Raw genomic sequence first — 26,229 nt, forward strand, 5'->3', positions numbered from 1 at the left:
CCCCCTCCTGCTCTCAGGCCCTGTACTGTGCTGGCACCTTAGGCCTCACCTAACCTTAAGACGTCTGCATCTTGGAGGTTGCAGCATGGGCCCGATGCCCACAGTGCTGCCTGCATCAGCTTTCTCCTGGCCCAGTGCCTCAGATTTTTAACTCAGGGAGGTTCCCCAGCTGCAAATTCCCGTGGCTCTTCCCTCCTTTGTAATCACGTGTCCTGGGTCTCCCCTGCATGCAGTCAGCTCAGGAGGGGGGCCGCTCCTGCATTCTCAGGACCATGGCTTCCTCCCGACTCGGTGCATCTAATGGGTGCTGGCCAAGTGCTTGTCCACTGTTGGCCAGGTGTGCCGGTGCCCTGGCCACACAGTGGGGATGGGGCTGGGGCTCAGTGCTTACCCCACGGGCTATGGCTGTTGCAGGAGAACAGCTCCTGGGGGCCGGCGAGGTCTTTGCCATGAGGCCCCTGCAGCTGTACGCGGTCACCGAGCAGCTGCAGCAGGGAAAGCCCACGTGCGCCAGCGGGGATGCCAAGACTGACCTGGGGCACATCCTGGACTTCACCTGTCGCCTTAAGTACCTTAAGGTAAAGATGGGGCAGCTCGGTCGGGGAGAGCTACTCAGTCGTGGGCATGCACCTCCTAGCCTGGCAGTATGTGTGTGTGGAGACTCCGTGGGCCCTGAGGGAAGGAAGGCTGCATTTGGTGATCTTGGCACTGTGCTTTCAGCTGTGAGCACCAGGGGGCAGTCGTGAACCAATGGCCCCTCGCTTTAAACGTCCGCTTTAGCCTGCTTTGTTGACCGTGGAAGTGGTGAGTGGGAGTACATGCCCAGCCTGCCTCTCACAGCCAGGCGAAGCTTCGAGTGCGGTTTGGTAGTTGCTGTAGCACCGCCCTGTGAACATGGATGGGAAGTGGTTGTTACAGCAGCATCTCTAATTCAAGCCATTTATTTGGCTGTAGGTTTCTGGCACAGAAGGACCTTTTGGGACCAGCAACATTCAGGAGCAGCTTCTGCCTTTTGATCTGTCAATATTCAAGTCTCTTCATCAGGTGGAGGTAAGGCCCAGGGCCCCTGGAATGCAGGCGGGGCTGAGCCCTGTGCAGGATGGTCTTGCATTCTGACCATCCTATCTTTGGCTATGGAGTGTTCCCAATGTTGGGTGTCTGGATTTAATTGTCAGGCACTGTTGCTTTTGTGTTTGTCAGTATGTGGCAGATTCCATTTAGGTAAGTTAGGCCCATCTGAAGGCGGAGAAAGAGGGGCTTCTGCTATTCTTGGCTGGTCTGCATGTCCCCACCCCTGCAGCATTTGGACAGGATGGAGCACTAGTGCCCAGCTCCTTCTGGGCTTCCTCATTGTGCGAGTTGAGGTGCTGGGAAGCCATCCTGAGGGTCAGGCAGAGCCAATTCCAAGTCTTTGTCTCCCAAGGCAGATCAGCAGAGGGTTTGGAGGGTCCTCTGCTCTCTGGCATGCCTACACCTAACAAGAAATACTTCGCATTACTCACTGCTAAACTCCTGGGTTCACAATGCCAATTTTGTTACCACTTTTTAAATAAATGAGAGGGGACTCAGTAATGAATAATAAAAATTTTCTCATCTCAGCAATGAGAAATCAATGCTTTTGTGTTCAGCCCTGTGCCCCATGTCTGATGTTCACTCCTTGATGGAATCTTCTCAACCATGTGAAGTGGGCACTTGTATTCCCATTTTACAGTTGAGAAAACTGAGGCTTAGGGAGGTAAGGAAGTTTGGCCAGGATCACACAGTTGACGAGGGGGAAGCTGGGATCTGAGTGCAGCTGAGTCTGACTCTGCAATGTGCTGCAATTGTCTCAGAGACCTTGAGGGCCATTCCCTTGATGGGCATTTGTGCCTCGATCAGCACAGGTGAGTGGGGCTGGGAAGTGAGAGGAGTGCCTGGCTGGCTGGCTGGGCGGGCTGAGGCTCCGCCGGGCGGGGTGTGTAGCACTTGGGCAGGCTTGAGGGAGGGTGCTTTGGCCTGTACCCCTCCCTCCTCCTGCAGGGCCGCTGAGGCCAGTGAAGTGAGGCTGGTGAAGTCATCGGCTCTCCAGCTCTGCTGTCCCTGGCCCTCACTTTGTGTCCAGCTGCCAAGCCCCAAGCAGCCCTTCAGAGAAAATGGAGTTCATGGTTCATTATCTCATAAGCTACTTCAGAGAATGTTTAGTTAACACTAAAAATTGAGGAAAGGAGAGACTTAAGGTTTAAGTCACCGCCTGTCTCGAAGGATTCGGGGTCACCGATGGTTGTGCTCCTTTTGTGTGTGGGTGATGAACACCCACTTCCCGGGACTTCTGGTGGAGCAGTGATGCCGTTTCTGAGACGTAGCTGTTCTTGTTCCAGATAAGTCACTGTGATGCCAAGCGCATCCGGGGGCTGGTCGCGTCCAAGCCCACCTTGGCCACGATGAGTGTCCGCTTCTCAGCAACTTCCATGAAGGTAAGTGCAACCTGTTACCGCCCAGGGTGCTGTCTGAGGGGCAGAGTCCTGCACTGTGGTCTTCCCATGGAGGATCATGCGAACTCTGCTGCCATCTATCAGGAGCCAGAAGCCAGACTTCCTCTGGTCAGCCGCACACTCACCTCCCAGTGCTCGACGGTCCCTCGGACGCTTCAGTCCAAAATCAACGCTGTTAAACGAGAGATTTTAAGGAACTGGGTAACCCCTTCCCATGGAAAAAGCCACTGTTTTTTTAATAACCAAATTGTTTAGCAGCGGCGAGTGTCAGAACAATTATTACGTGGACTGATAAAAATGTTTCTCTAAACATAAAAAGCCTTGGTGTGGCACTCGTTCGTATCTTGTTCTCAGTGGACTTGAGTAGACAGGCCAAGTTGTGTATGCTGGGCCCTGTTGTTTGTATGTGAGTGACACAAATATGCAAACTGAGAGTGTAAGAGATCTCTCTCTTTACGGGTTGCATCTTAGTAATGTTAAAATTCTTCTAGAAAGAAACATTGTGGCACTTTTAGAACTTAGAGTGTCTGATCAAGATTTGGTTTGGTGAAAAGTCTTTGTCTTGAGGCTACTGGCTGAAAGGAGGAGGCTTGTGTCAGGCAGCCTTGCCCCTCTGGGAGGCACTCCCTGCTGCCTGGCTCAAGGAGCCCAAGATGATCCATTGCAAGAGGAGAGGTCTTATCAAAGGGCACCAGAAATCGAAACAAGGAGGCCTGCCTGCCTCCCTCCCCTCGGATGGTGCCCCTGTGCTCTGTGCTGCTCCCCTGTCTCAGGTCTGCTGGATTTTACCTTGTAAAGTTATGGTTAAAGGGCCTACTGTCCACCACGGGGACCACAGTGCCAGCTTGTAAAGCACAGCTGCCTGGGAACACTGCAAATTCTGACCTTCAGTCTCTGAGATTTAAGCCAGAAAAGGCATCACCGTATAACGAGGCTCTTGCGAGCTGGAAAAGCATTTGCTCAAGTAGGGCCAGAACATATTCCAAGTGGCTGTTATGTTTCTGAACTCTTCAGTTATTTCACAATCATTTCAAGGCATATGAACCAAAAGCCCCATTTTAATGCAAGTTCACTTCCACATACTAAATATGCTCCAGCCCTTCCTGAAATTTTGCAACGATTGTGTTCCCAGTCAGTGTTGCATGAGGGCCCACGTGTGGTGCTCACCAGATGTTCTTACACAGGAAGTCCTCGTTCCTGAAGCCTCAGAATTTGATGAGTGGGAACCAGCAGGAGCAGCCCTGGAGGGCACTGTGACTGCCATCATCCCCATGTGGCAGGCGCTGACCGCTCTGGACTTGAGTCACAACAGCATCTCTGAGATCGATGAGTCTGTGGTACGCTCTCCACGGCCTGACCAGACCCTGGGGTTGGATATTTAACCTGGCTTTTTCTAGAAGGACCACTGAAAACCTGTACCCAGCACTCTGTACATTGCCTGTAATTTTTAAGTTAATTTCAAAATTGGGTTATTTAAACGAGGTGAGGAGTGCTTAGAACCAAATGAAGTGTATTAATTGCATGTACATTTGATAGAACAGAAACACAGTAAGTGGTGAAATTTATTCCCAAGGAGTGTAGCAGAAAAATCAGTCTATAGGTTCCAGGGACTTCCCTGGTGGTCCAGTGGTTAAGAATCTGCACTTCCACTGCAGGGAGCACGGGTTTGATCCCTGGTCAGGGAACTAAGATCCTGCATGCCGCGTGGCACAGCCAAAAAAAAGAAAGGTTCTAGATGTGCCCATGTAAGAGTGACATCCAGATGGTACTTGGGCAGTAGGACTGTGATTCCTGTACTTGTGCCTCTCAGTGGGTGTGGGTAGAGTTGAAGAAGGACGCACCTCCTTCTGTCTGCAACCTTGCCATTTGTCTTTTTTTTTTTTTTTTTTTTTTGCTGTACGCGGGCCTCTCAACTGTTGTGGCCTCTCCCGTAGTGGAGCACAGGCTCCGGATTCGCAGGCTCAGCGGCCGTGGCTCACGGGTCCAGCCGCTCCGCGGCATGTGGGATCTTCCCAGACTGGGGCACGAACCCGTGTCCCCTGCATCGGCAGGCAGACTCTCAACCACTGCGCCACCAGGGAAGCCCCATTTGTCATTTTTACAAGCCAAGTGTTCCGTAAAAACAGTGGGTCGTGCTCAGCACTGGAGTCCCTGTGTTCTGTGTTCCTGAGGATGTGTTTCTGGGTGGGCACTGGGAGGTGTCACGTCAGGGGCCCCGCACAGATGGCCAGCCCAGGAGTCTGTGGTCAGGAGGAAGCCTCCCAGGTTGTCTGTCCACCATGTCCAGGGACCATGTGGGGTCCAGCTTCCTAGGATAACGTCATGTGTTATCTTTTCTTTCACAAGAAACTGATTCCAAAGATTGAGTTCCTGGACCTGAGTCACAATGGAGTGCTGGTCGTGGACAATCTGCAGGTAATTTGTGTCTTTGGAGACCATTATTGCCTGCAGGCTTCTCACAAGGTCCCATTCTCCTGAGATGCAGCCTTGGGAGTTTGGCCGTACTCTGGGGTTTCTCTCATGGGTCCTCGAAAGGTGTCTGCATGCACCAGAGGTTTGTAAAGGCAGGGGCTGCTGCCCTTCCCTTTGGGTCCCAATGATGCACACTGAGCGTTTGTTGCTCTAGTTCCCCCAAATTAGAAAAGATGTGTAAATACAAATCGAGTGAGATGAAGATGATGTGCCTCCATTGTGAAGACGGACAGTCTCATTTTCAAAGCCCGTGCGGGGGATGCAGCTGGGCTGTAACCTGTGCAGGGAAGAGGGATTTCCCTTCGGAATAACTGTCAGAGGAACCGGTCATTTTAGGTTGGAAGGCCCATCACACCCTTAATGTCAGTCCCCTTTCTTTGGAGCCTTGACCTTAACCACCTTACTCTGTTCTCAATGCTGCCGTAGCACCTGTACAACCTCGTGCACCTGGACCTGTCCTACAACAAGCTCTCCTTCTTGGAAGGGGTTCACACCAAATTGGGGAACATCAAGACCCTGAACCTGGCAGGCAACCTCCTGGGGAGTCTGAGTGGCCTGCACAAGCTCTACTCCCTGGTCAACCTGGATCTCAGTGACAATAGAATCGAACAGGTGAGCTGTGCCCCAGAAGGGTCTTGGGGTTCTGGAGTCGCTGTGCCTTGGCGTTGATCACTTTAGCGAGAATAGTGGGCTTCCTTTCTTTGACTGTCAAGTGTGTGGTCACCTTGCTGAAGTGCTAAAGAAGGGACACGGGAATGCCTTGCAGATGGAGGAGATCAGGAGCATCGGCAGCCTCCCGTGTCTGGAGCATGTGGCTCTGCTGAACAACCCTCTGAGCATCATCCCTGACTACCGGACCAAGGTGCTGGCTCAGTTTGGAGAGCGGGCCTCGGAGGTAAGCTGCTTGGGGAGGGGTCAGCTGGAGGTGACATCCGCTTACGTATACTTGCCTGATTCAGAAGGACGTCCTGACCCTGAGGGGCCTTTCAGATCTGGGCAGTCCGCTGCCTCCCCAGGAAAAGGTTCCCTCATGCATCTCCTCTTGGGGGCCACTGGCTGCCGTGCTTCCTCAGTGGGCTTCCCCTCACCTCTGTCAGAGCTTCAGGTTGGGGTGCTCCCCAGGAACCAACAGGCACAGCCTGAATGTGGAGGGACTGTCTTCAATTTGTTAAAAAGTAATGTTTATTGTAGACAAGGGTCAGGAATAAGATATCTGAAATAATTATATTTCCTGGACAACCTCTGGCCATAAAGTCTGACCATAAACCTGAAGGGATTGCCCACCTTGGCCAGTGTCACCCAGCCCATCTGCTGTCTGCCAAGTGGCCGCCTGCTGCCCCGCTAGCCCAACAGGTCCGCCTCCAGGTTCACCTGCCTCCTCAGCCTCAAGCAGGCTCCCTCTGCTCTCCCCAAATCCCAGGCTGGAAGATACCTGGGAGTCTATTTGCATCCTCCCCCCAACCCCTCCCATCTCTTTGCAGCCCCAAGTGCACCTTTCTCCACATTGTCACCAAGACAACATTCACAAGATGTCACCTCCTCCCCTCCCTGGCTCCCAGGCCCTTGGGACCTTCCCTCATTTGACCACACTGCTGCTCCCCGCTGCCTGCCTGCCGGGCCACAGCTCCCTCCTACACTTGCAGGTGGCGTCCCTGCCCTTCTGCCTGCTTCCCATGCCTTTGCCCTCCCAGTTCCCCAGCCCAGAAGGCCCTCCCCTTGCTCTTTGCAGATCTGAGTTCCGCCATAATTGGAGGCTTAGTTCAAGGCACCAGCTTCCCCCCTCTCCCAGCCACCTCAGAGGCCTTCACAGTGGCCCCTGCAGCCCTTCCTTCCTTTCTTGGAGAGGGACTCCCAGAACTGGACTAGGCAGTGTGGGACCTCCCTGGGCCACTCCAAGGAGTTCCCAGGTCGCTTCCATGGGTGGCGAGGAGCTCACCTCCCAACAGGCTGAGCCTCTGCAGCCTCCTGTGTCCTCACGGGGCCTGGCCCACCCCTCGGTGAGACCCTGCCATTCTGCTCCCTCCATGCTTGCCAGCACCTATGCTGATAGCCATTTTCTGGACACTGTAGGTCTGTCTGGACAACACAGTGACCACAGAGAAGGAGTTGGACACGGTGGAAGTGCTAAAAGCAATTCAGAAAGCCAAGGAGGTCAGGTCCAAATTAAGCAACCCCGAGAAGAAGGTGAGTCTTTGTGTGGGAGCTGGGAGGAGGGGTGGTGAGGAGCCAGCCGGGGAAGGAGCTGGCTTGCAGTGGAACTGGGCCAGGGAGCACTCCAGGCCAGGGAGTCCTGGCTGCACCCCCCGCACCCCAGGCTGCATGACCCTGGGCTTTCACGCCCCCTCTGTTCTCGTCTGTGAGATGGGGGGTCACGATAGGACTTGCTGCATGGGGTTGCTGAGGGTTGGTTAAGATCTCTTTCCCTGTCACTGATGTTTGTGAGAGCCATGAGCTTCTCACATCCCAGGCTCTTCCAGGCTCTGTTCTCTTCTTCTGGATCTATCTCCTCTCCCCGACTGACTCAGCACTTCTCCTCAGGTCAGTGAGGATTCTAGGCTGTCTGCTGCCCCGTGCGTCAGGCCCAGCAGCTCCCCTCCTACCGTGGCTCCCACCTCTGCCTCCCTGCCCCAGCCCATCCTCTCCAACCAAGGTAATCGCCTGTGTATCTTTCTCCCTGGTAGAGCTGCACGTGCCCTGCCTGGGCCCCCAGCTGGGCTGGCGTTGGGGGAGAGATGCCGGCACCTGTTCCCTACATGGTTCAGATGCAGGGAGGGCGTGGTGCTGTCTCCACACCAGCCCCTCTCGGGGTGGCGCATGGCTGGGGGGGGGGGGGTGCCTGGCTGAGGTTTGCTTAGTGAGGACTCCCAATTGCTCTGACACACACATCCAGATCCTCTAGGGTACCACGGGGTGTGCTCTTTGAACTGGCTGCTGGCCCATAAGGACCCCACTGGCCCACAGGCAGTGGGGGCAGACTGGCTCCTTGTTCATGGGAACCCAGGCCTGGTTACTTCCCTAAGTCGGGCACCCCGATACCTGCGTGGGGAGCGTGCCTCATTGCCATGGCCCTGGTGGTATGACCCAGCCCCAAACGCTGTGTTGGTGGGGCCCAGATGGGCTGTCTGTGAACCCATGGAAGACCAATCCCTTTCATCCACCCACTGTCTTAGCGTTTTCAAAGGGCTTTCACCTCTGAACCCAGGCATCCTCGGAGATGAGTGAGTGAAGCAGGTCCCATGAGTGTCTGCTGGCCCGGCCCCCACGGAAGAGGGGAGGGTGTGCCGTCCCGAGTGGAGCCGAGGCTCGGGGCACACAGGAAAGAACGCCGCCCACCCGGGCTCCTGGAGACGGAGAACTTGGTGTGAGGTCTTGGGAAAACAGTTTGACCCTATGTTTCAAGAGCCAGAAAAACGTTTCCACCCCTTGACCTGGTAACCCCGCTGGTGGGGATTTTATCTTAGCGGGATAAGATAACAGGGAAGTGGGAGGTGAGATGCTCACTGCAGCACTGTTTATGCTAGCTAAACATGGGCCGTGATGGACGTCAGAGTGAGAGGGAGATTAAGCTGTGGTCCTCCAGAATACCCTGCAGCCATCACAGCCGAGGGGAAGGCTGGATAAGAAAGGAGAAGTGCTGGGTTGAGTCAGAGAGCCTGCGCAGGGCAGCGCACCGAGGTCACAGCCGTGGACGTGAGCCAGAGAGTGGATGGGGACGTTGGTGCTGGAGCAGTCGTCCGTTTGCTTTTGTAACACTCTTGCCTGAGAAATTTCGGTTTTATTTTTTTACGTAAAAGGGGAGGGGGTTTGTATCACTGTGAAGATGCTTTCCTGACCGTGTCTCCTGCCAAGGGGTCAGAGCCCTCCTCAGGCCCCCCGCCCCGAGCTGCCTGTCACAGCCCTGCGTGCCTGTGGGGGGACCGCATGGCTAGGCTCTGGGGCCAGGGCCCATCCTGTTCTCAGTCAGCGTTTGTTGAGACGGGGAATGAGTGAGCCGCAGGCGGCGAGGGAGGCGTCTGCCCCTACAGCCGTAGCTGCGGGCAGTGCCCCCTTTGGTGGCAAAGCCTCTGCACCAGCCAGGCCCAGGCCTCAGCCCCTTTCCTCGCTGCCCCCGCTCCTGGGGACACGCCACACAGTGGCTCACTGTAGTCTTCCCCTTTCCCGCTACTGGACCTTTAGACGTTGTCTCCAGATCTGCACCTCTTATAAATAAAACTGCAGTGGATGTCTCTGTGTGCACATCTCTTTCCTTTTGGTGAGAAACAACAAAGGTTGGGCCCCGTCTAAGCATTCTAATGTCCCCTGTCCCATTCTCTGAGTGGCCCTTTCTGACCACTTGTTTGTACAGACCACAGTCCAGGAAGGAAGCAGAAAGACTGTCCCTATCCACATTTCCTCAGTTGCAAACAGGGCTTGGGTGGGTAGTGACAGGAAAATGTTCTTTTTCTTGCTAATGTGGAGGAATCCGCAGAAGTTTGTGTTCAGCCACATGCTGTTGGACTTTGCCTGCGTGGGCGAGGATTTCTCCCTAGGTGGGGGAGCAGCTTTGTTCCCAGCCCAGTTCTGTAGCAGTGAATATACTTGTGAATAAACTGGGCCCCCGGGGGCCTGCCTGGATGGGCGCTGTCCAGTAAACACCAGGCCTCTGGTCATCTCAGGAGCTGTTAGCCGGCTTGTTGGAGCCATGGAGGGTTGTGGCCACAGGGACTGATGTGCAAAATGACCGAGTTGATTCTCCAGCCAGGTCCAGGGGCTGAGAGGAGGCCGTAGAGAAGGGGTTAGGAGCAGGCACCTGGGCTGGGTCACCTGAGTTTGCATCCCAGCTTTCTGGCTGTGGTCCCTCAAGCAACTTGTTGCCTCCCGAAGCTCTGTTTTCTCTACCCTACTTCATCGATTCTAAGATGCACACATTTCCACCTTGTGACTTCTTTGAAATTGAGATGCATCTTTCAGTCAGTGGCGTCTCATAGTTGCTGTCAGCCAGCTGGTATTCGTGATGGAGTTGTGTGAAAACCCGTGGACACCTGCTGAGACCAAGATGGCGCCACATCTACGCATCTTAGATTTGATGAGCTGTGGTAAATAACGGGAGGCGTGCATGAGCTAATCCTGGGGAAACACTTAGCACTGCTTCTGGTCCATCAGAAGGGGTCAGTAGGGGCTTCCTACCTACGTCCTTTTCGGAGGGTTTCAAGATGACCAGGACAGTGCCCCTGAGGAACTTGGAGCCTCTTGGGAAGATGAGCTGTACCCCGAAGGGAGAACAGGGCAGAATGATTTGGGTCATTTGTGGCAGACAGAAGTCTGTCTAGAGCAGAGAGGACTTTGCAGTGGAGTTGTATGTGAGGTGAATGTCAAAGGATGGTAGGACCTGAGCATGTGAGGGAGGAGGGGGTGGATTCCAGGAGAGAGCAGCACGCTTCATGCCTGTCAGTGTGCCTGCTGCCCTTCCTGCCTGTGCACAGCCCCTGCTGCTTTGCCCTGGGGGGTGTCTGGGCTTGGGCCATCTGCCTGCCTAGCCCATTGGGCAGAGGACCTGGGCCATTGTGAGTTGTCCTGACCCCAGCTAGCAGCTGAGCTGGACGAGGGCCTGTGACCTCTGGGGCTCTGAGTTCTCTGAGGCATTTTGTTGGGCCGTGGTGACTGGTGGTAAAGCCAGGCTATGGAGGCAAGCCCTGGGCTCCTCCAGGTTTCTGCGAAACTTGGAGTTGATGCCCAGCATTCATCCAATCAGCTGCATTTAGGAGAAAGTTAGAAAAGATTTTACCCTCAACCAGTGTGGAAAATGTCTGGAGTGAAGTAATGGGCCCAGACAAGCTGTAATAATAATACAATAGCATCAGCAGGCTTCAAAAGCAGCCCAAGTGAGTCAGAGCGTGCTGTCCACGGGCGGTGGCCCAGGGGAGGGTCAGTGGGATGTGTCCTGTGGGAAGGTGGGCATCGGTTGTCCTCGCCAGCCCTGGAGGAAACCCGAGCCTGCAAGAACGCCTGGCCTTCCGATGAGGGGTCTTGTGCTCCTGTGTCTGCAAAACTCCACAGGGATGCTGGAGTGGCGGGTGGGGGGACTTGAACCATTTCCCCGTGAAGACGCTCTAGGAGCAAACACGTTTAAGGCTCTTGGTGGACATATTGCCAGACTGCTCTCCAAATGGGTGGGGCAGCTTGCACCCCAGTGCCTGCCTCTGCCAGTTAGGCCAAACAGCCTGACCTTTGCCAAAGTGAGAGGCCAAACTTGCCCTTCTTTGATGGCTCGCGAGGGTGAGCTTTTATCTTGTGTTAAGCCTGTTGGCCGATCTTTTGTGGAATGTCTGTTCATTCTTTGCAGTCTCCTAATGGGATTTCTAATTTTCTCCCCCCATTTTTTGTTATCTGTAAGAGCGTTTTATAGATTAAAGATACAAGCCTTTGACAAATGTTGTGAGCACTTTTTTCTCGTTGCGTTTAGGTTTCTCTCTTTACTTACAGAAGTTTAGCTTTTACGCAGTCACACCTCAATTTCTTCCTTTGGATTTAGGCTCAGAAAATCTCTCCCTACCGTGAGATGAGATAAGCAGTCATTTGTTCTTCTAGTTATTTTAAGATTTCAGTTTCAACATTTTCTTCTATAATCCACGTGGCTAGGTTTGGGGTCTGATTAGCCCCCAGCCATGCCAGTAGCCCGAGGGCCCAGCCCCATTTGTTGAATGGCTGCTCTCCCTGCCCCGCCTGCCCCACCCGCCTGCCCCTGGTCTCTCCAGGAATCATGTTTGTGCAAGAAGAGGCCCTGGCCAGCAGCCTGTCATCCACCGACAGTCTGACTCCTGAGGACCGGCCCATTGCGCGGGGATGCTCTGATTCCTTGGAGTCCATCCCTGCGGGACAGGTAACATCCTCCTCCTGCTTCTGGGGGTTGGTTTCCTCTGCGGCCAGCTCTTCTGCCTGAAGCTGTCTGGAAGTATGAGGTGGCCTGGCTGGAGTTGTAGCAGATGCTGCCAGTGCTTGGTGTGCTCTGCTTTGTGGTTAAGGGTCTGTTCAGTTAGCGTCTGTCGTCTGTCTCTTTCTTTGGACTGATGGGAATAGGCAGTTTTCTCTTACTGGACCCTGGGGGGGCAAAGCCACATAACCCTTAGTGCATGTGAGCAGACTCCCTGGGGAAAGTTCAGAAGGCCCTGGTCAGGGGTGGCTTGTTTGGGCTCCGCACCCATCAGGAAGTTTCTCCCCCTGCTGTCTGGCACCCCTGCGCCATTTTGCCTGTTTCTGCACGTCACCCACCCTGGTAATCTGGGACACGCTGTGACTCTGTTCCTTCTTCCGTGGCTGCTCCTGAGGGTCCCTGGGCTGCTTCCTGTGTCTTGGAAAGAAAGAGGACGGCAGGTGTGGTGCGAGGGGCTCATTTGCTGTGTGCGTGGGGAGTAGTGTGCTTGGTAGCTGGGCCTGCCCAGCCCTGTCTCTCTTCACCAACACAGTGTCACGGCCGTGTGGCACTGGGGCAGTGGGCAGAGTCCTCACTCTGTCCCAGCACTCCACTGCACTCTCCCTTCACCCTCCCCAGGGTCACAGCAGGAGGCTCCTGAGCCCTAGGTCTTCCCCGCTGCCCAGAGACCATTGGGAGGGCCTTGCCAGGCGCTGCACAGCCTCCGCTCACCATGTCCTCTGCTGGCCCGGTACCAAGTTGGTAGATGGTCCACATGGACCCTGTGGGATGGCACAGGGAACATTCAGATGCCAGACCTGGAGGCACAAGCTGAGCTTGCGGAGGGCGAGAGGCTTTGGCCCAGGGGTTGGGAGTGTGGGCTGGGGTCAGACCGACACGGTTGGGAATCTTAGCTCTGCTGTGCACTGGCAGGATGACTGAGTGAGTCTCTCTGCCTCTCTGAGCCCCAAGATCCACCCTAGGGTGGAGTGTGGGGATAGCAAGGAGCCTCCTGCTGGGTCACGAAGGAGTGCTCAGGGCCTGCCGCCCGGTGAATGCCAGGCCATGGCTGCGGCAGGTGGGGGCTGACCGCGTTTCCTTTCCTGGCAGGCACCTTCTGATGATTTAAGAGACGTGCCGGGAGCTGTTGGCGGTGCAAGGTAAGGAAGAGGCTATCATGGAAGGCATTCTGGGCCTTCTGCACATACTCTGTGGGCCAGTAGTAACCAAGATGTTCTTAAAAGGCTGTTTGCAGAAGTCCTATAGAACTATTTCTTCCTTTAAATAAATAAACACAGCTGAAATGGGCTCTGGTCTGTTTCCAAGTTCTAATCCCTAAACTTTGCATTGACACGTTATCCTACGCTAGGGGTCAGCAGGTCAAAGCCAATTTAGTCCACTGCCTGTTTTGTACAGTCTGTGAGCTAAAAATGATTGTTCCATTCTTAAGGAGCTGTTTTTTTTAAAATAAACGATGTGGGTGGGGTAGCCCCCAAAGCCTCAAGTGTTTACTGTCTTTACAGAAGAGGTTCCCCAACCCATTCTACATACCCTTTTTCACCAGGGCCAGTAGAGGCCAAGAGGCGCTTGAATTTTTTTTAATTTTTATTGGAGTATAGTTGATTTACAATGTTGTGTTAGTTTCAGGTGTACAGCAAAGTGAATCAGTTATGCATATATCCACTCTTTTTAAGGTCTTTTCCCATATAGATCATTACAGAGTGTTGAGTAGAGTTCCCTGTGCTATACAGTAGGTCCTTATTATCTATTTTTTTTTTATTTTTTTTTATTTTTTTTTATTTTTTTTTATTTTTTATTTTTTTTTTTATCTATTTTATATATAGTAGTGTGTACATACGAATCACAATCTCCCATTTTATTCCTCTTCCAATTCCCCCCGGTAATCATAAGCTTGTTTTCTACATCTGTGACTCTATTTCTGTTTTGTAAATAAGTTTATTTGTATCACTTTTTTTAGATTCCACATATAAGCGATATCATATGATATTTGTTTTTGTCTAACTTCACTTAGTATGACAATTCCTAGGTCCATCCATGTTGCTGTAAATGACATTATTTCATTCTTTTTTATGGTTGAGTAGTATTCCATTGTATATATGTACCCGATCTTCTTTTTCCATTCACCTGTTGATGGATATTTAGGTTGCTTCCATGTCTTGGCTATTGTAAACAGTGCTGCAGTGAACATTGGGGTGCATGTAGCTTTTCGAATTACGGTTTTCTCCGGATATATGGCCAGGAGTGGGATTGCTGGATCATATGGTAGTTCTATATTTAGTTTTTTAAGGAACCTCTATACCGTTCTCCATAATGGTTGTACCGATTTACATTCCCACCAACAGTGCAAGAGGGTTCCTTTTTCTCCACACCGTCTCCAGCATTTACTGTTTGTAGATTTTTTGATGTTGGCCATTCTGACCGGTGTGACATCTGTGTCTCTATTTCTGCCCTGCAGACCAGTTCATCTGTACCATCTTTCTAGGTCCCACATATATGTATTAATATATGATATTTGTTTTTCTCTTTCTGACTTCACCCTGTAGGACAGTCTCTAGATCCATTACGTCTCTACAAATGACCCAATTTCGTCCTTTTTTTTGTGGCTGAGTAATTCTCCATTTTATATATGTGCCACATCTTCTTTATCCATTTGTCTATCGATGGGCATTTAGGTTGCTTTCATGACGTGGCTATTGTAAATAGTGCTGCAGTGAACATTGGGGTGCATGTGTCTTTTTGAATTATGGTTTTCTCTGGGTATATGCCCAATAGTGGGATTGCTGGGTTATACGGTAATTCTATTTTTAGTTTTTTAAGGAACCTCCATACTGTTCTGCATAGTGGCTATATCAATTTACATTCCCACCAACAGTGCAAGAGGGTTCCCTTTTCTCCACATGTGGGTTGTCTTTTCATTTTGTTTATGGTTTCCTTTGCTGTGCAAAACCTTTTAAGTTAAATTAGGTCCCATTTGTTTATTTTTGTTTTTATTTTCATTACTCTAGGAGGTGGATCAAAAAAGATATTGCTGTGATTTATGTCAGCGATATATGTATATACGTATACATATATTTATATACATATGGAATGTATATACAATGTACACATATATATATTTATATACATATATATACATATACAATATATGTATATATATACATATATTTTAGTTTGCTTGTTTTTTTAATTGAAGTATAGTTGATGTATAATATTATATGTTACAGGTGTACAATATAGTGATTCAATTTTTAAAGGTTATAATCCAGTTATAGTTATTATAAAATATTGACTGTATTCCCTGTGTTGTACAATATATCCTTGTACCGTTTTTTATACATAATAGTTCATACTTCTTAATCCTGTACCGCTATCTGGCCCATCCTTCCTTCCCTCTCCCCATTGATAAACACTAGTTCTCTATATCTGTTTTGTTATAGTCACCAGTTTGTTTTATTTTTTAGATTCCACATAAAAGTGATATCATACAATATTTATCTGTTTGACTTATTTCACTTATCATAATACCCTCCAAGTCCATCCATGTTGTTTCAAATGGCAAAATTTCATTATTTTTATGGCTGAGTGGTATTCCATTGTACATACGTACCACATCTTCTTTACCCATTCATCTGTTGATGGACACTTAGGTTGCTTCCATATCTTGGCAATTGTAAATAATGGTGCTATGAACATTGGGGCACATCTGTCTTTTTGAATTAGTGTTTTGGTTTTTTGGGGGTATATACCCAGGAATGGAATTGCTGGGTCATATGGTAGTTCTGTTTTTTTTTTTTTTTGGCGGTACGCGGGCCTCTCACTGTTGTGGCCTCTCCCGTTGCGGAGCACAGGCTCTGGACGCGCAGGCTCAGCGGCCATGGCTCACGGGCCCAGCTGCTCCGCGGCATATGGGACCTTCCCAGACCGGGGCACGAACCCATGTCCCCTGCATTGGCAGGCGGACTCTCAACCACTGCGCCACCGGGGAAGCCCTATTTTTAGTTTTTTGAGAAACCTCCATACTGTTTTCCACAGTGGCTGCACCAAGTTATATTTATATTTCCACCAACAGTATATAAGAATTCCCTTTTCCCCACATCCTTGCCAACATTATTTGCATTCTTTTTGATGATAGCCATTCTGACACGTGTGAGGTGATAGCTCATTGTGGTTTTGGTGTGCATTTCCCTGATGATTAGTGATGTTCAGCATCTTTTCATGTGCCTGTTGAGTGCTGCCTATATTTTCCTCTAAGAGTTGTATAGTATTCGGCCTTACATTTAGGTCTTTAATCCATTTTGAGTTTATTTTTGTGTATGGTGTTAGGGAGGGTTCTAATTTCACTCTTTCACATGTAGCTGTCCAGTTTTCCCAGCACCACTTATTGAAGAGACTGTCTTCTCTCCATTGCATATTCTTGCCTCCTTTGTCATAGATTAGTTGACCATAGATGTGTGGGTTTATCTCTGGGCTTTCTCTCCTGTTCCATTGATCTATATTTCTGTTTTTAATGCCAGTACCAAACTGTTTTGATTACTGTAGCTTTGTAGTATAGTCTGAAGTCAGGGAGGCTGATGCCTCCAGCTCCGTTTTTCTTTCTCAAAATTGCTTTGGCTATTCAAAGCAATTTGTCTTTTGTGTTTCCATACAAATTGTAAAATTTTTTGTTGTAATTCTGTGAAAAATGCCATTAGTAATTTGATAGGGATCGCATTGAATCTGTAGATTGCTTTGGGTCATTTTGACAATATTGATTGTCATTTTGACAATATTGATTCTTCCAATCCAAGAACATAGTACATCTCTCCATCTGTTTGTGTCATCTTTGATTTCTTTCATCAGCATCTTATAGTTTTCTGAGTACAGGTCTTTTGCCTCCTTAGGTAGGTTTATTCCTAGGTATTTTATTCTTTTTGTTGCAATGGTAAATGAGAGTGTTCCCTTAATTTCTCTTTCTGATCTTTTGTTGTTAGTGTATAGGAATGCAAGAGATTTCTGTGTATTAATTTTGTATCCTGCAAATTCACTGATGAGCTCTAGTAGTTTTCTGGTAGTGTCTTTAGGATTCTCTGTGTATAGTATAATGTCATTTGCAAACATTGACAGTTTTACTTCTTCTTTTCCAATTCGGATTCCTTTTATTTCTTCTCTGATTGCCGTGGCTAGAAATTCCAAAACTGTGTTGAATAAAAGTGGCAAGAGTGGACATCCTTGTCTTGTTCCTGATCTTAGAGGAAATGCTTTCAGTTTTTCACCATTGAGAATGATATTGGCTGTGGGTTTGTCTTATATGGCCTTTATTATGTTGAGCTAGGTTCCCTCTGTGCCCGCTCTCTAGGGAGTTTTTATCATAAATGGGTGTTGGATTTTGTCAAAAGCTTTTTCTGCATCTATTGAGATGATCATATAATTTTTATTCTTCAGTTTGTTAATGTGGTGTATCACATATTGAAGAATCCTTTCATCCTGGGATAAATCCCACTTGATCATGGTATATGATCCTTTTAAGGTGTTGTTGGATTCTGTTTGCTAGTATATTTTTTTTAACATCTTTATTAGCGTATAATTGCTTTACAGTGGTGTGGTAGTTTCTGCTTTATAACAAAGTGAATCTGCTATACATATATCCCTATATCTCCTCCCTCTTGTGTCTCCCTCCCACTCTCCCTATCCCACCCCTCTAGGTGGTCACAAAGCACCGAGCTAATCTCCCTGTGCTATGCAGCTGCTTCCCACTAGCTATCTGTTTTACATTTGGTAGTGTATATATGTCCATGCCACTCTCTCACTTCCTCCCAGCTTACCCTTCCTCCTCCCTGTGTCCTCAAGTCCATTCTCTACATCTGCATCTTTTTTTTTTTAACATCTTTATTGGGGTATAATTGCTTTATACATCTGCATCTTTATTCCTGTCCTGCTTCTAGGTTCTTCAGAACCTTTTTTTTGTTTTTAGATTCCATATATATGTGTTAGCGCATGGTATCTGTTTTTCTCTTTCTGACTTACTTCACTCTGTATGACAGACTCTAGTTCCATCCACCTCACTGCAGATAACTCAATTTCGTTTCTTTTTATGGCCGAATAATATTCCATTGTATATATTTGCCACATTTTCTTTATCATATTCCATTGTATATATGTGCCACGTCTTCTTTATCCATTCATCTGTCGATGGATACTTAGGTTGCTTCCATGTCCTGGCTATTGTAAATAGAGCTGCAACGAACATCGTGGTACATGACTCTTTTTGAATTATGGTGTTCTCAGGGTATATGCCCAGTAGTGGGATTGCTGGGTTGTATGGTAGTTCTATTTTTAGTTTTTTAAGGAACCTCCATACTGTTCTCCATAGTGGCTGTATCAAGTTACATTCCACCAACAGTGCAAGAGGATTCCCTTTTCTCCACACCCTCTCCAGCATTTATTGTGTGTAGATTTTTTGATGATGGTCATTCTGACTGGTGTGAGGTGATACCTCACTGTAGTTTTGATTTGCCTTTCTCTGATGATTAGTGATGTTGAGCATCCTTTCATGTGTTTGTTGGCAATCTGTATATCTTCTTTGGAGAAATGTCTGTTTAGGTCTTCTGCCCATTTTTGGATTGGGTTGTTTGTTTTTTTTGATAATGAGCTGCATGAGCTGCTTGTAAATTCTGGAGATTAATCCTTTGTCAGTTGCTTCATTTACAAATATTTTCTTCCATTCTGAGGGTCGTCTTTTCGTCTTGTTTATGTTTTCCTTTGCTGTGTAAAAGCTTTTGAGATTCATTAGGTCCCATTTGTTTATTTTTATTTCCATTTGTCTAGGAGGTGGATCAAAAAGGATCTTGCTGTGATTTATGTCATAGAGTGTTCTGCCTGTGTTTTCCTATAAAAGTTTTATAGTGTCTGGTCTTACATTTAGGTCTTTAATCCATTTTGAATTTACTTTTGTGTATGGTGTTAGGGAGTGTTCTAATTTCATTCTTTTACATGTAGCTGTCCAGTTTTCCCAGCACCACTTATTGAAGAGGCTGTCTTTTCTCCATTGTATATTCTTGCCTCCTTTATCAAAAAAAAGGTGACCATATGTGAGTGGGCTTATCTCTGGGCATTCTGTCCTGTTCCATTGATCTGTATGTCTGTTTTTGTGCCGGTACAATACTGTCTTGATTACTGTAGCTTTGTAGTGTAGTCTGAAGTCGGGGAGCCTGATTCCTCCAGCTCCATTTTTCTTTCTCAAGATTGCTTTGGCTATTTGGGGTCTTTTGTGTTTCCATACAAATTGTGAAATTTTTTGTTCTAGTTCTGTGAAAAATGACATTGGTAGTTTGATAAGGATTGCATTGAATCTGTAGATTGCTTTGGGTAGTACAGTCATTTTCACAGTGTTGATTCTTCCAATCCAAGAACATGGTATATCTCTCCATCTGTTTGTGTCACCCTTGATTTCTTTTATCAGTGTCTTATAGTTTTCTGCATGCAGGTCTTTTGTCTCCTTACGTAGGTTTATTTCTAGGTATTTTATTCTTTTTGTTGAAATCGTAAATGGGAGTGTTTCCTTAATTTCTCTTTCAGATTTTTTATCATTAATGTATAGGAATGCCAGAGATTTCTGTGCATTAATTTTGTATCCTGCTACTTTACCAAATTCATTGATTAGTTCTAGTAGTTTTCTCATAGGATTCTCTATGCATAGTATCATGTCATCTGCAAACAGTGACAGCTTTACTTCTTCTTTCCAATTTGGATTCCTTTTATTTCTTTTTCTTCTCTGATTGCTGTGGCTAAAACTTCCATAACTATGTGGAATAATAGTGGTGAGAGTGGACAACCTTGTCTTGTTCCTGATCTTAGAGGAAATGGTTTCAGTTTTTCACCATTAAGAAAGATGTTGGCTGTGGGTTTGTCATATATGGCCTTTATTATGTTGAGGTAAGTTCCCTCTGCCTACTTTCTGGAGGGTTTTTTATCATAAATGGGTGTTGAATTTTATCGAAAGCTTTTTCTGCATCTATTGAGATGATCATATGGTTTTTCTCCTTCAGTTTGTTAATATGGTGTATCACATTGATTGATTTGCATATATTGAAGAATCCTTGCATTCCTGGGATAAACCCCACGATCATGGTGTATGATCCTTTTAATGTGCTGTTGGATTCTGTTTGCTAGTATTTTGGTGAGAATTTTTGTGTCTGTGTTCATCAGTGATATTGGCCTGTAATTTTCTTTTTGTGTGGTATTTTTGTCTGGTTTTGGTATCAGGGTGACAGTGGCCTCATAGAATGAGCTTGGGAGTGTTCCTTCCTCTGCAACTTTTTGGAAGAGTTTGAGAAGGAGAGGTGTTAACTCCTCTCTAAATGTTTGATATAATTCACCTGTGAAGCCATCTGGTCCTGGACTTTTGTTTGTTGGAAGTTTTTTAATCACAGTTTCAATTTCAATACTTGTGATTGGTCTGTTCCTATTTTCTATTTCTTCCTGGTTCAGCCTTGGAAGGTTGTACCTTTCTAAGAATTTGTCCATTTCTTCCAGGTTGTCCATTTTATTGGTGTATAGTTGCTTGTAATAGTCTGTTATTATCCTTCGTACTTCTGTGGTGTCATTTGTTACTTACCCTTTTTCATGTCTAATTTTATTGATTTGAGCCCTCTCCCTTTTTTCCTTGATGAGTCTCTAGCTAAAGGTTTATCAGTTTTGTTTATCTTTTCAGAGAACCAGCTTTTAGTTTCATTGATCTTTTTTATTGTTTTCTTTGTCTCTATTTCATTTGTTTCTGCTCTGATCTTTATGATTTCTTCGACTCACTTTGGGTTTTGTTTGTTCTTCTTTCTCTAGTTCCTTTAGGTCTAAGGTTAGGTTGTTTATTTGAGATTTTTCTTGTTTCCTGAGGTAAGATTGTATGCTGTAAACTTCCCTCTTAGAACTGCCTTTGCTGCATCCCATAGGTTTTGGATCGTCATGTTTTCGTCATTTGTCTCTAGGTATTTTTTGATTTCCTCTTTGATTTCTTCAGTGATGCATTGGTCGTTTAGTAACATATTGTTTAGCCTCCATGTGTTTGTGTTTTTTATAATTTTTTTTCCCTGTAATTGATTTCTAATCTCATAGCATTGTGGTCGGAAAGGATGCTTGATATGATTTCAGTTTTCTTAAATTTACCGAGGCTTGATTTGTTTCCCAAGATGTGATCTGTCCTGCAGAATGTTCAGTGTGCACTTGTGAAGAAAGTGTATTCTGCTGTTTTCGGATGGAATGCCCTATAAATATCAATTAAATCCATCTGGTCTGATGTATCATTTAAGGCTTGTGTTTCCCTGTTGATTTTCTGTCTGGATGATCTGTCCATTGGTGTAAGTGGGGTGTTAAAGTCCTCCACTGTTATTGTGTTACCGTCGATTTCCCCTTTTATGGCTGTTGGCATTTGCTTTATATATTGAGGTGCTCCTATGTTGGGTGCATATATATTTACAATTGTTATATCTTCTTCTTGGATTGATCCCTTGATCATTATATAGTGTCCTTTCTTATCTCTGATACAAGTATTGCTACTCCAGCTTTCTTTTGATTTCCATCGCATGGAATCTCTTTTTCCATCCCCTCACTTTCAGTCTATGTATGTCTCTTGGTCTGAAGTGGGTCTCTTGTAGACAGCATATATACTGGTCTTGTTTTTGTATCCATTCAGCCAGTCTGCATCTTTTGGTTGGAGCATTTAATCCATTTACATTTAAGGTAATTATCGATACGTTTGTTCCTATTGCCATTTTTTAAATTGTTTTGGATTTGTTTTTGTTGGTCTTCTTTCTTCCCTTTTTCTTTTGTACTCTTCTCTTATGGTTTGATGACTATCTTTAGTGTTGTGTTTGGGTTGCTTTTTCTTTTTTGTGTGTGTATCTATTTTAGTGTTTTGGTTTGCAGTTCCCATGAGGTTTTGATGTAGCAGTCTGCATACAAGGTTGTTTTAAGTTGCTGGTCTCTTGATTTCAAATGCAGTTCCCATATTCTGCATTTGTAGTCTCCTCATGGTTGCTGGTTTTGACATCATATTTGTGTATGGGTGATTTCCTACTTAATTACTTTATGTTTGCATTTACCAGTGAGCTTTCCCATTTGTGATTTTCTTATTTCTAATTGTGGCCTCTTTTTTTACCCCCCTGCCTAGAGAAGTTCCTTTAGCATTTGTTGTAGAGCTGGTTTGGTGGTGCTGAATTCTCTTAGCTTTTGCTTGTCTGTAAAGCTTTTGATTTCTCCGTCGAATCTGAATGAGAGCCTTGCTTGTTAGAGTATTCTTGGTTGTAGGTTTTTCCTTTTCATCACTTATACTCCAATAAAGATATTTAAAAGACACATATATATATGTGTGTGTGTATATATATATATATATATATATATATATATATATATATATATGTATATATATGTATGTATGTATGTATATCTCGTGACACTCTCTTCTGGCCTTCAAGAGTTTCTGCTGAAAAATCAGCTGATGACCTTATAGGGATTCCCTTGTATGTTATTTGTTGCTTTTCCCTTGTTGCTTTTAATATTTTTTCTTTGTATTTAATTTTTGTCAGTTTGATTAATATGTGTCTCGGTGTGTTCCTCCTTGGGTTTATCCTGTATGGGACTCTGTGCTTTCTGGACTTGGGTGACTGTTTCCTTTCCCATGTTAGGGAAGTTTTCAGCTATAATCTCTTCAAATACTTTCTCAGGCCCTTTCCCTTTCTCTTCTTCTTCTGGGACCCCTATAATGTGAACGTTGGTGCATTTAATGTCCCAGAAGTCTCTGAGACTGTCCTCATTTCTTTTCATTCTTTTTTCTTTATTCTGTTCTGTGGCAGTGATTTCCACCACTCTGTCTTCCAGCTCACTTATTCGTTCTTCTGCCTCAGTTATTCTGTTACTGATTCCTTATGGTGTGTTTTTCATTTCACTTACTGTGTTGTTCATCTCTGTTCTTTAAATCTTTTGTCTCTTTGTTAAACATTTCTTGTATCTTCTTGGTCTGTGCCTACATTCTTTTTCTGAGATTTTGAATCATCATTACTCTGAATTCTTTTTCAGGTAGATTACCTGTCTCTAAAGGAGCTTGAATTTAAATGTGAAGGTCCTAAGACCCCCAGCCCACTCCCCAAGCCTCTCACCTGTGAAGGCGACTGGGTGCCCCTGCAGGGGACTGTTGTCAAGTTAGTCCATACCCATGAGCACTCATTGCCCTTGGGGCTTGTGGCCAGCGTCTGAAGGACTGAGAAGTCTTCATGATGTGCGCAGGATTGTGTTGGATGCCTGTGGTCTGGACCCTGGAAGTGTGGTGGCCCCAGCCTTCCAGCACCTCGGCTCCCCACGAGGGTGCTTGCTAGGACCAGGCTCAGCTGTTTAGGAGGCTTGGGAGACTCATGGGTTGCTTCTTCAGGGCCAGGGGACAGCAGCAGGACCGGACATGGGAGGTGGGGGCATCCCAGCCCAGCATGTCACTGACCTGGCTTCTCCCCACACAGCCCAGAGCACGCGGAGCCAGAGGTCCAGGTGGTGCCAGGGTCCGGCCAGATCATCTTCCTGCCCTTCACCTGCATTGGCTACACCGCCACCAACCAGGACTTCATCCAGCGCCTGAGCACGCTCATCCGGCAGGCCATCGAGCGGCAGCTGCCTGCTTGGATTGAGGCTGCCAACCAGCGAGAGGAGGGCCAGGGCGAGCAGGGCGAGGATGATGAGGAGGAGGAGGAGGATGTTACTGAGAACCGCTACTTTGAAATGGGGCCCCCGGATGTGGAGGAAGAGGAAGAGGGTGGGCCAGGAGAGGAAGAGGAAGAAGAGGAAGAAGAAGAGGAGGAGGAGGAGGGCGAGGAGGAGCGCCTGGCTCTGGAGTGGGCCCTGGGCGCAGATGAGGACTTCCTGCTGGAGCACATCCGCATCCTCAAGGTGCTCTGGTGCTTCTTGATCCACGTGCAGGGCAGCATCCGCCAGTTTGCTGCCTGCCTTGTGCTCACAGACTTTGGCGTCGCCGTCTTTGAGATCCCGCACCAGGAGTCGCGGGGCAGCAGCCAGCACATCCTCTCCTCCCTGCGCTTTGTGTTCTGCTTCCCGCACGGCGACCTCACCGAGTTTGGCTTCCTCATGCCGGAGCTGTGCCTGGTGCTCAAGGTGCGGCACAGCGAGAACACGCTCTTCATCATCTCAGACGCCGCCAACCTGCACGAGTTCCACGCTGACCTGCGCTCTTGCTTCGCCCCGCAGCACATGGCCATGCTGTGCAGCCCCGTGCTCTATGGCAGCCACACCAGCCTGCAGGAGTTCCTGCGCCAGCTGCTCACCTTCTACAAGGTGGCGGGCGGCTGCCAGGAGCGCAGCCAGGGCTGCTTCCCTGTGTACCTGGTCTACAGTGACAAGCGCATGGTGCAGACAGCCGCCGGGGACTACTCGGGCAACATCGAGTGGGCCAGCTGCACGCTGTGCTCTGCCGTGCGGCGCTCCTGCTGTGCACCCTCCGAGGCTGTCAAGTCTGCTGCCATCCCCTACTGGCTGCTGCTCACACCCCAGCACCTCAACGTCATCAAGGCCGACTTCAACCCCATGCCCAATCGCGGCACCCACAACTGCCGCAACCGCAACAGCTTCAAGCTTAGCCGTGTGCCGCTCTCCACTGTGCTTCTGGACCCCACACGCAGCTGCACTCAGCCGAGGGGCGCCTTCGCAGATGGCCACGTGCTTGAGCTGCTTGTGGGCTACCGCTTTGTCACCGCCATCTTCGTGCTGCCCCATGAGAAGTTCCACTTCCTGCGCATCTACAACCAGCTGCGGGCCTCACTGCAGGACCTGAAGACTGTAGTCATCGCCAAGACCCCTGCAACCGGGGGCAGGCCTCAGAGCCCCCCTGTGGATGGCCAGGCTGCCGAGGACGGGGCCCGGTAAGACCGAGCATGGGCTTTTGGGGGCCAGGGGGCGGGAGGCTGGCTGAGACCAATCACTTCACCCAGATCTCCAGCACCCCTCAGCATTGCCTTTGGCTCCCTCGGGCTTGGGGCTTGGTGCTGGGCTGCTCCTTATCTCCCAAGGCTTCAGAAGAGGCCCAGGAAAGCTGTCCTTCCACAAAGCCAGGCTGGCCCAGTTCTCTGCCATTTAGAGTCCTGTGTGGCTGGGTCCCCAGGCTCCTGCTCCCACCTTGCCTGGCCCTCTCCACTGGGTCCAAGCATGGCCTCTAGGCATCACCCATGCCTCCTCGCCTCCAGGCTCGCAGTCCCGTGGCTGGCTCTGTGAGCCAGGGGGCTGCTTCAGGCACCACCTGCCTCTGACCCCCAGCTCCAAGCCCGTACCCTTTGGTGAGCCACACACGCCTTCTCAGGAAGACCTGGGTTGCTCAGGGGCCCTCTCTGTGTGTAATTTTATGAGTCCGTTCCAAAGGAAGCTGTTGGCTGAGAGCAGCAAGGTTTGAGTGTGTGAGCTGGGTGGTCACTTTGTGCAAAGCTCCTTTTCTTCTGGAGGGAGAGTGAAGTGCAGAGAGGGGAGGAGTTGGCAGCCCTGTCCTCTTCTTTTTTTTTTTTTTAATTTATTTTTGGCTGCATTGGGTCTTCGTTGCTGCATGCGGGCTTTTTCTAGTTGTGGTGAGCGGGGGCTACTCTTCACTGCGGTGCGCAGGTTTCTCATTGTGGTGGCTTCTCTTGTTGCAGAGCACAGGCTCTAGGCACGTAGGCTTCAGTAGTTGCGGCACGCGGGCTCAGTAGTTGTGGCTCGTGGGCTCTAGAGTGCAGGCTGAGTAGTTGTGGCGCACAGGCTTAGTTGCTCTGCGGCATGTGGGATCTTCCCAGACCAGGGCTCGAACCCGTGTCCCCTGCATTGGCAGGTGGATTGTTAACCACTGCTCCACCAGGAAAGCCCAGCCCTGTCCTCTTCCTTACTCTCCTTCCCCTGCTTCTGCCCCCGAGCCTGGCTTCTCTCAGGGCCGCCTGGGGTTGGCATATAATGGCTTGTGTGGGGCCATGGTCACACCCACAGGTTCACCCCTGCCTGGGGCTCAAGAGGCACCCTGTGCCCTTCAGGGTGCCCCTTTCTCCTATTACTGCTCCCAACTTCATGTATGCTGGGGCTTCCCTACCTGGGCAAGAAAGCCCTTTGTTTTTTGGCCTTCCTGTCCCATGAGACACGGTGTAGCTCACTTTCTCTTCCATCCTGGTGGACAGTGGAGACCCTGCCCTCACCCCAACATCTCACGCCTTCTCTCTCCAACCCAGCCCCTCAACTGATGCTCCCAAAGGTCATCCAGCATCTTCCTGGCTGAATCAGGGACCCCATCTTATGCCCAGCTCAAGTTCCATGCTCTCCATAGAGACCCTTGATGCCTCCAGGTACTGGAGAGCCCCTTATGCCAGAGGCGGCCTTGCATGGCCATCTCTCCGT

The 26,229-nt window shown here is 48.6% G+C and overlaps 1 protein-coding gene across 6 annotated transcripts in view; it reads left to right on the top strand.

Annotated features, from left to right (window-relative positions):
- NISCH (nischarin) overlaps positions 1 to 26,229 on the top strand; it is a 42,835-nt gene that overhangs the window by 11,824 nt on the left and 4,782 nt on the right. For 3 of the 6 annotated variants that reach the window (XR_004528569.2, XM_033865114.2, XM_033865115.2), the window contains exons 5-17: positions 415 to 578; positions 955 to 1,050; positions 2,358 to 2,453; positions 3,656 to 3,808; positions 4,818 to 4,886; positions 5,370 to 5,555; positions 5,710 to 5,838; positions 7,014 to 7,127; positions 7,482 to 7,593; positions 11,678 to 11,802; positions 12,943 to 12,992; positions 23,334 to 24,743; positions 26,064 to 26,177. Coding sequence is in view for 5 of the 6 variants with exons in the window: in XM_033865114.2 (XP_033721005.1) it covers positions 415 to 578; positions 955 to 1,050; positions 2,358 to 2,453; positions 3,656 to 3,808; positions 4,818 to 4,886; positions 5,370 to 5,555; positions 5,710 to 5,838; positions 7,014 to 7,127; positions 7,482 to 7,593; positions 11,678 to 11,802; positions 12,943 to 12,992; positions 23,334 to 24,743; positions 26,064 to 26,177 (2,818 nt within the window). In the remaining variant the exon portion in view is untranslated. Of the gene's footprint in view, positions 1 to 414; positions 579 to 954; positions 1,051 to 2,357; positions 2,454 to 3,655; positions 3,809 to 4,817; positions 4,887 to 5,369; positions 5,556 to 5,709; positions 5,839 to 7,013; positions 7,128 to 7,481; positions 7,594 to 8,145; positions 9,170 to 11,677; positions 11,803 to 12,942; positions 12,993 to 23,333; positions 24,744 to 26,063; positions 26,178 to 26,229 lie in introns of those variants that run through there. The other 3 variants (XM_033865116.2, XM_033865117.2, XM_033865118.2) reach the window with 2 other exon arrangements.

This window comes from Tursiops truncatus, chromosome 10 (assembly GCF_011762595.2).
Source record: "Tursiops truncatus isolate mTurTru1 chromosome 10, mTurTru1.mat.Y, whole genome shotgun sequence".
Lineage (NCBI taxonomy): Eukaryota > Metazoa > Chordata > Mammalia > Artiodactyla > Delphinidae > Tursiops > Tursiops truncatus.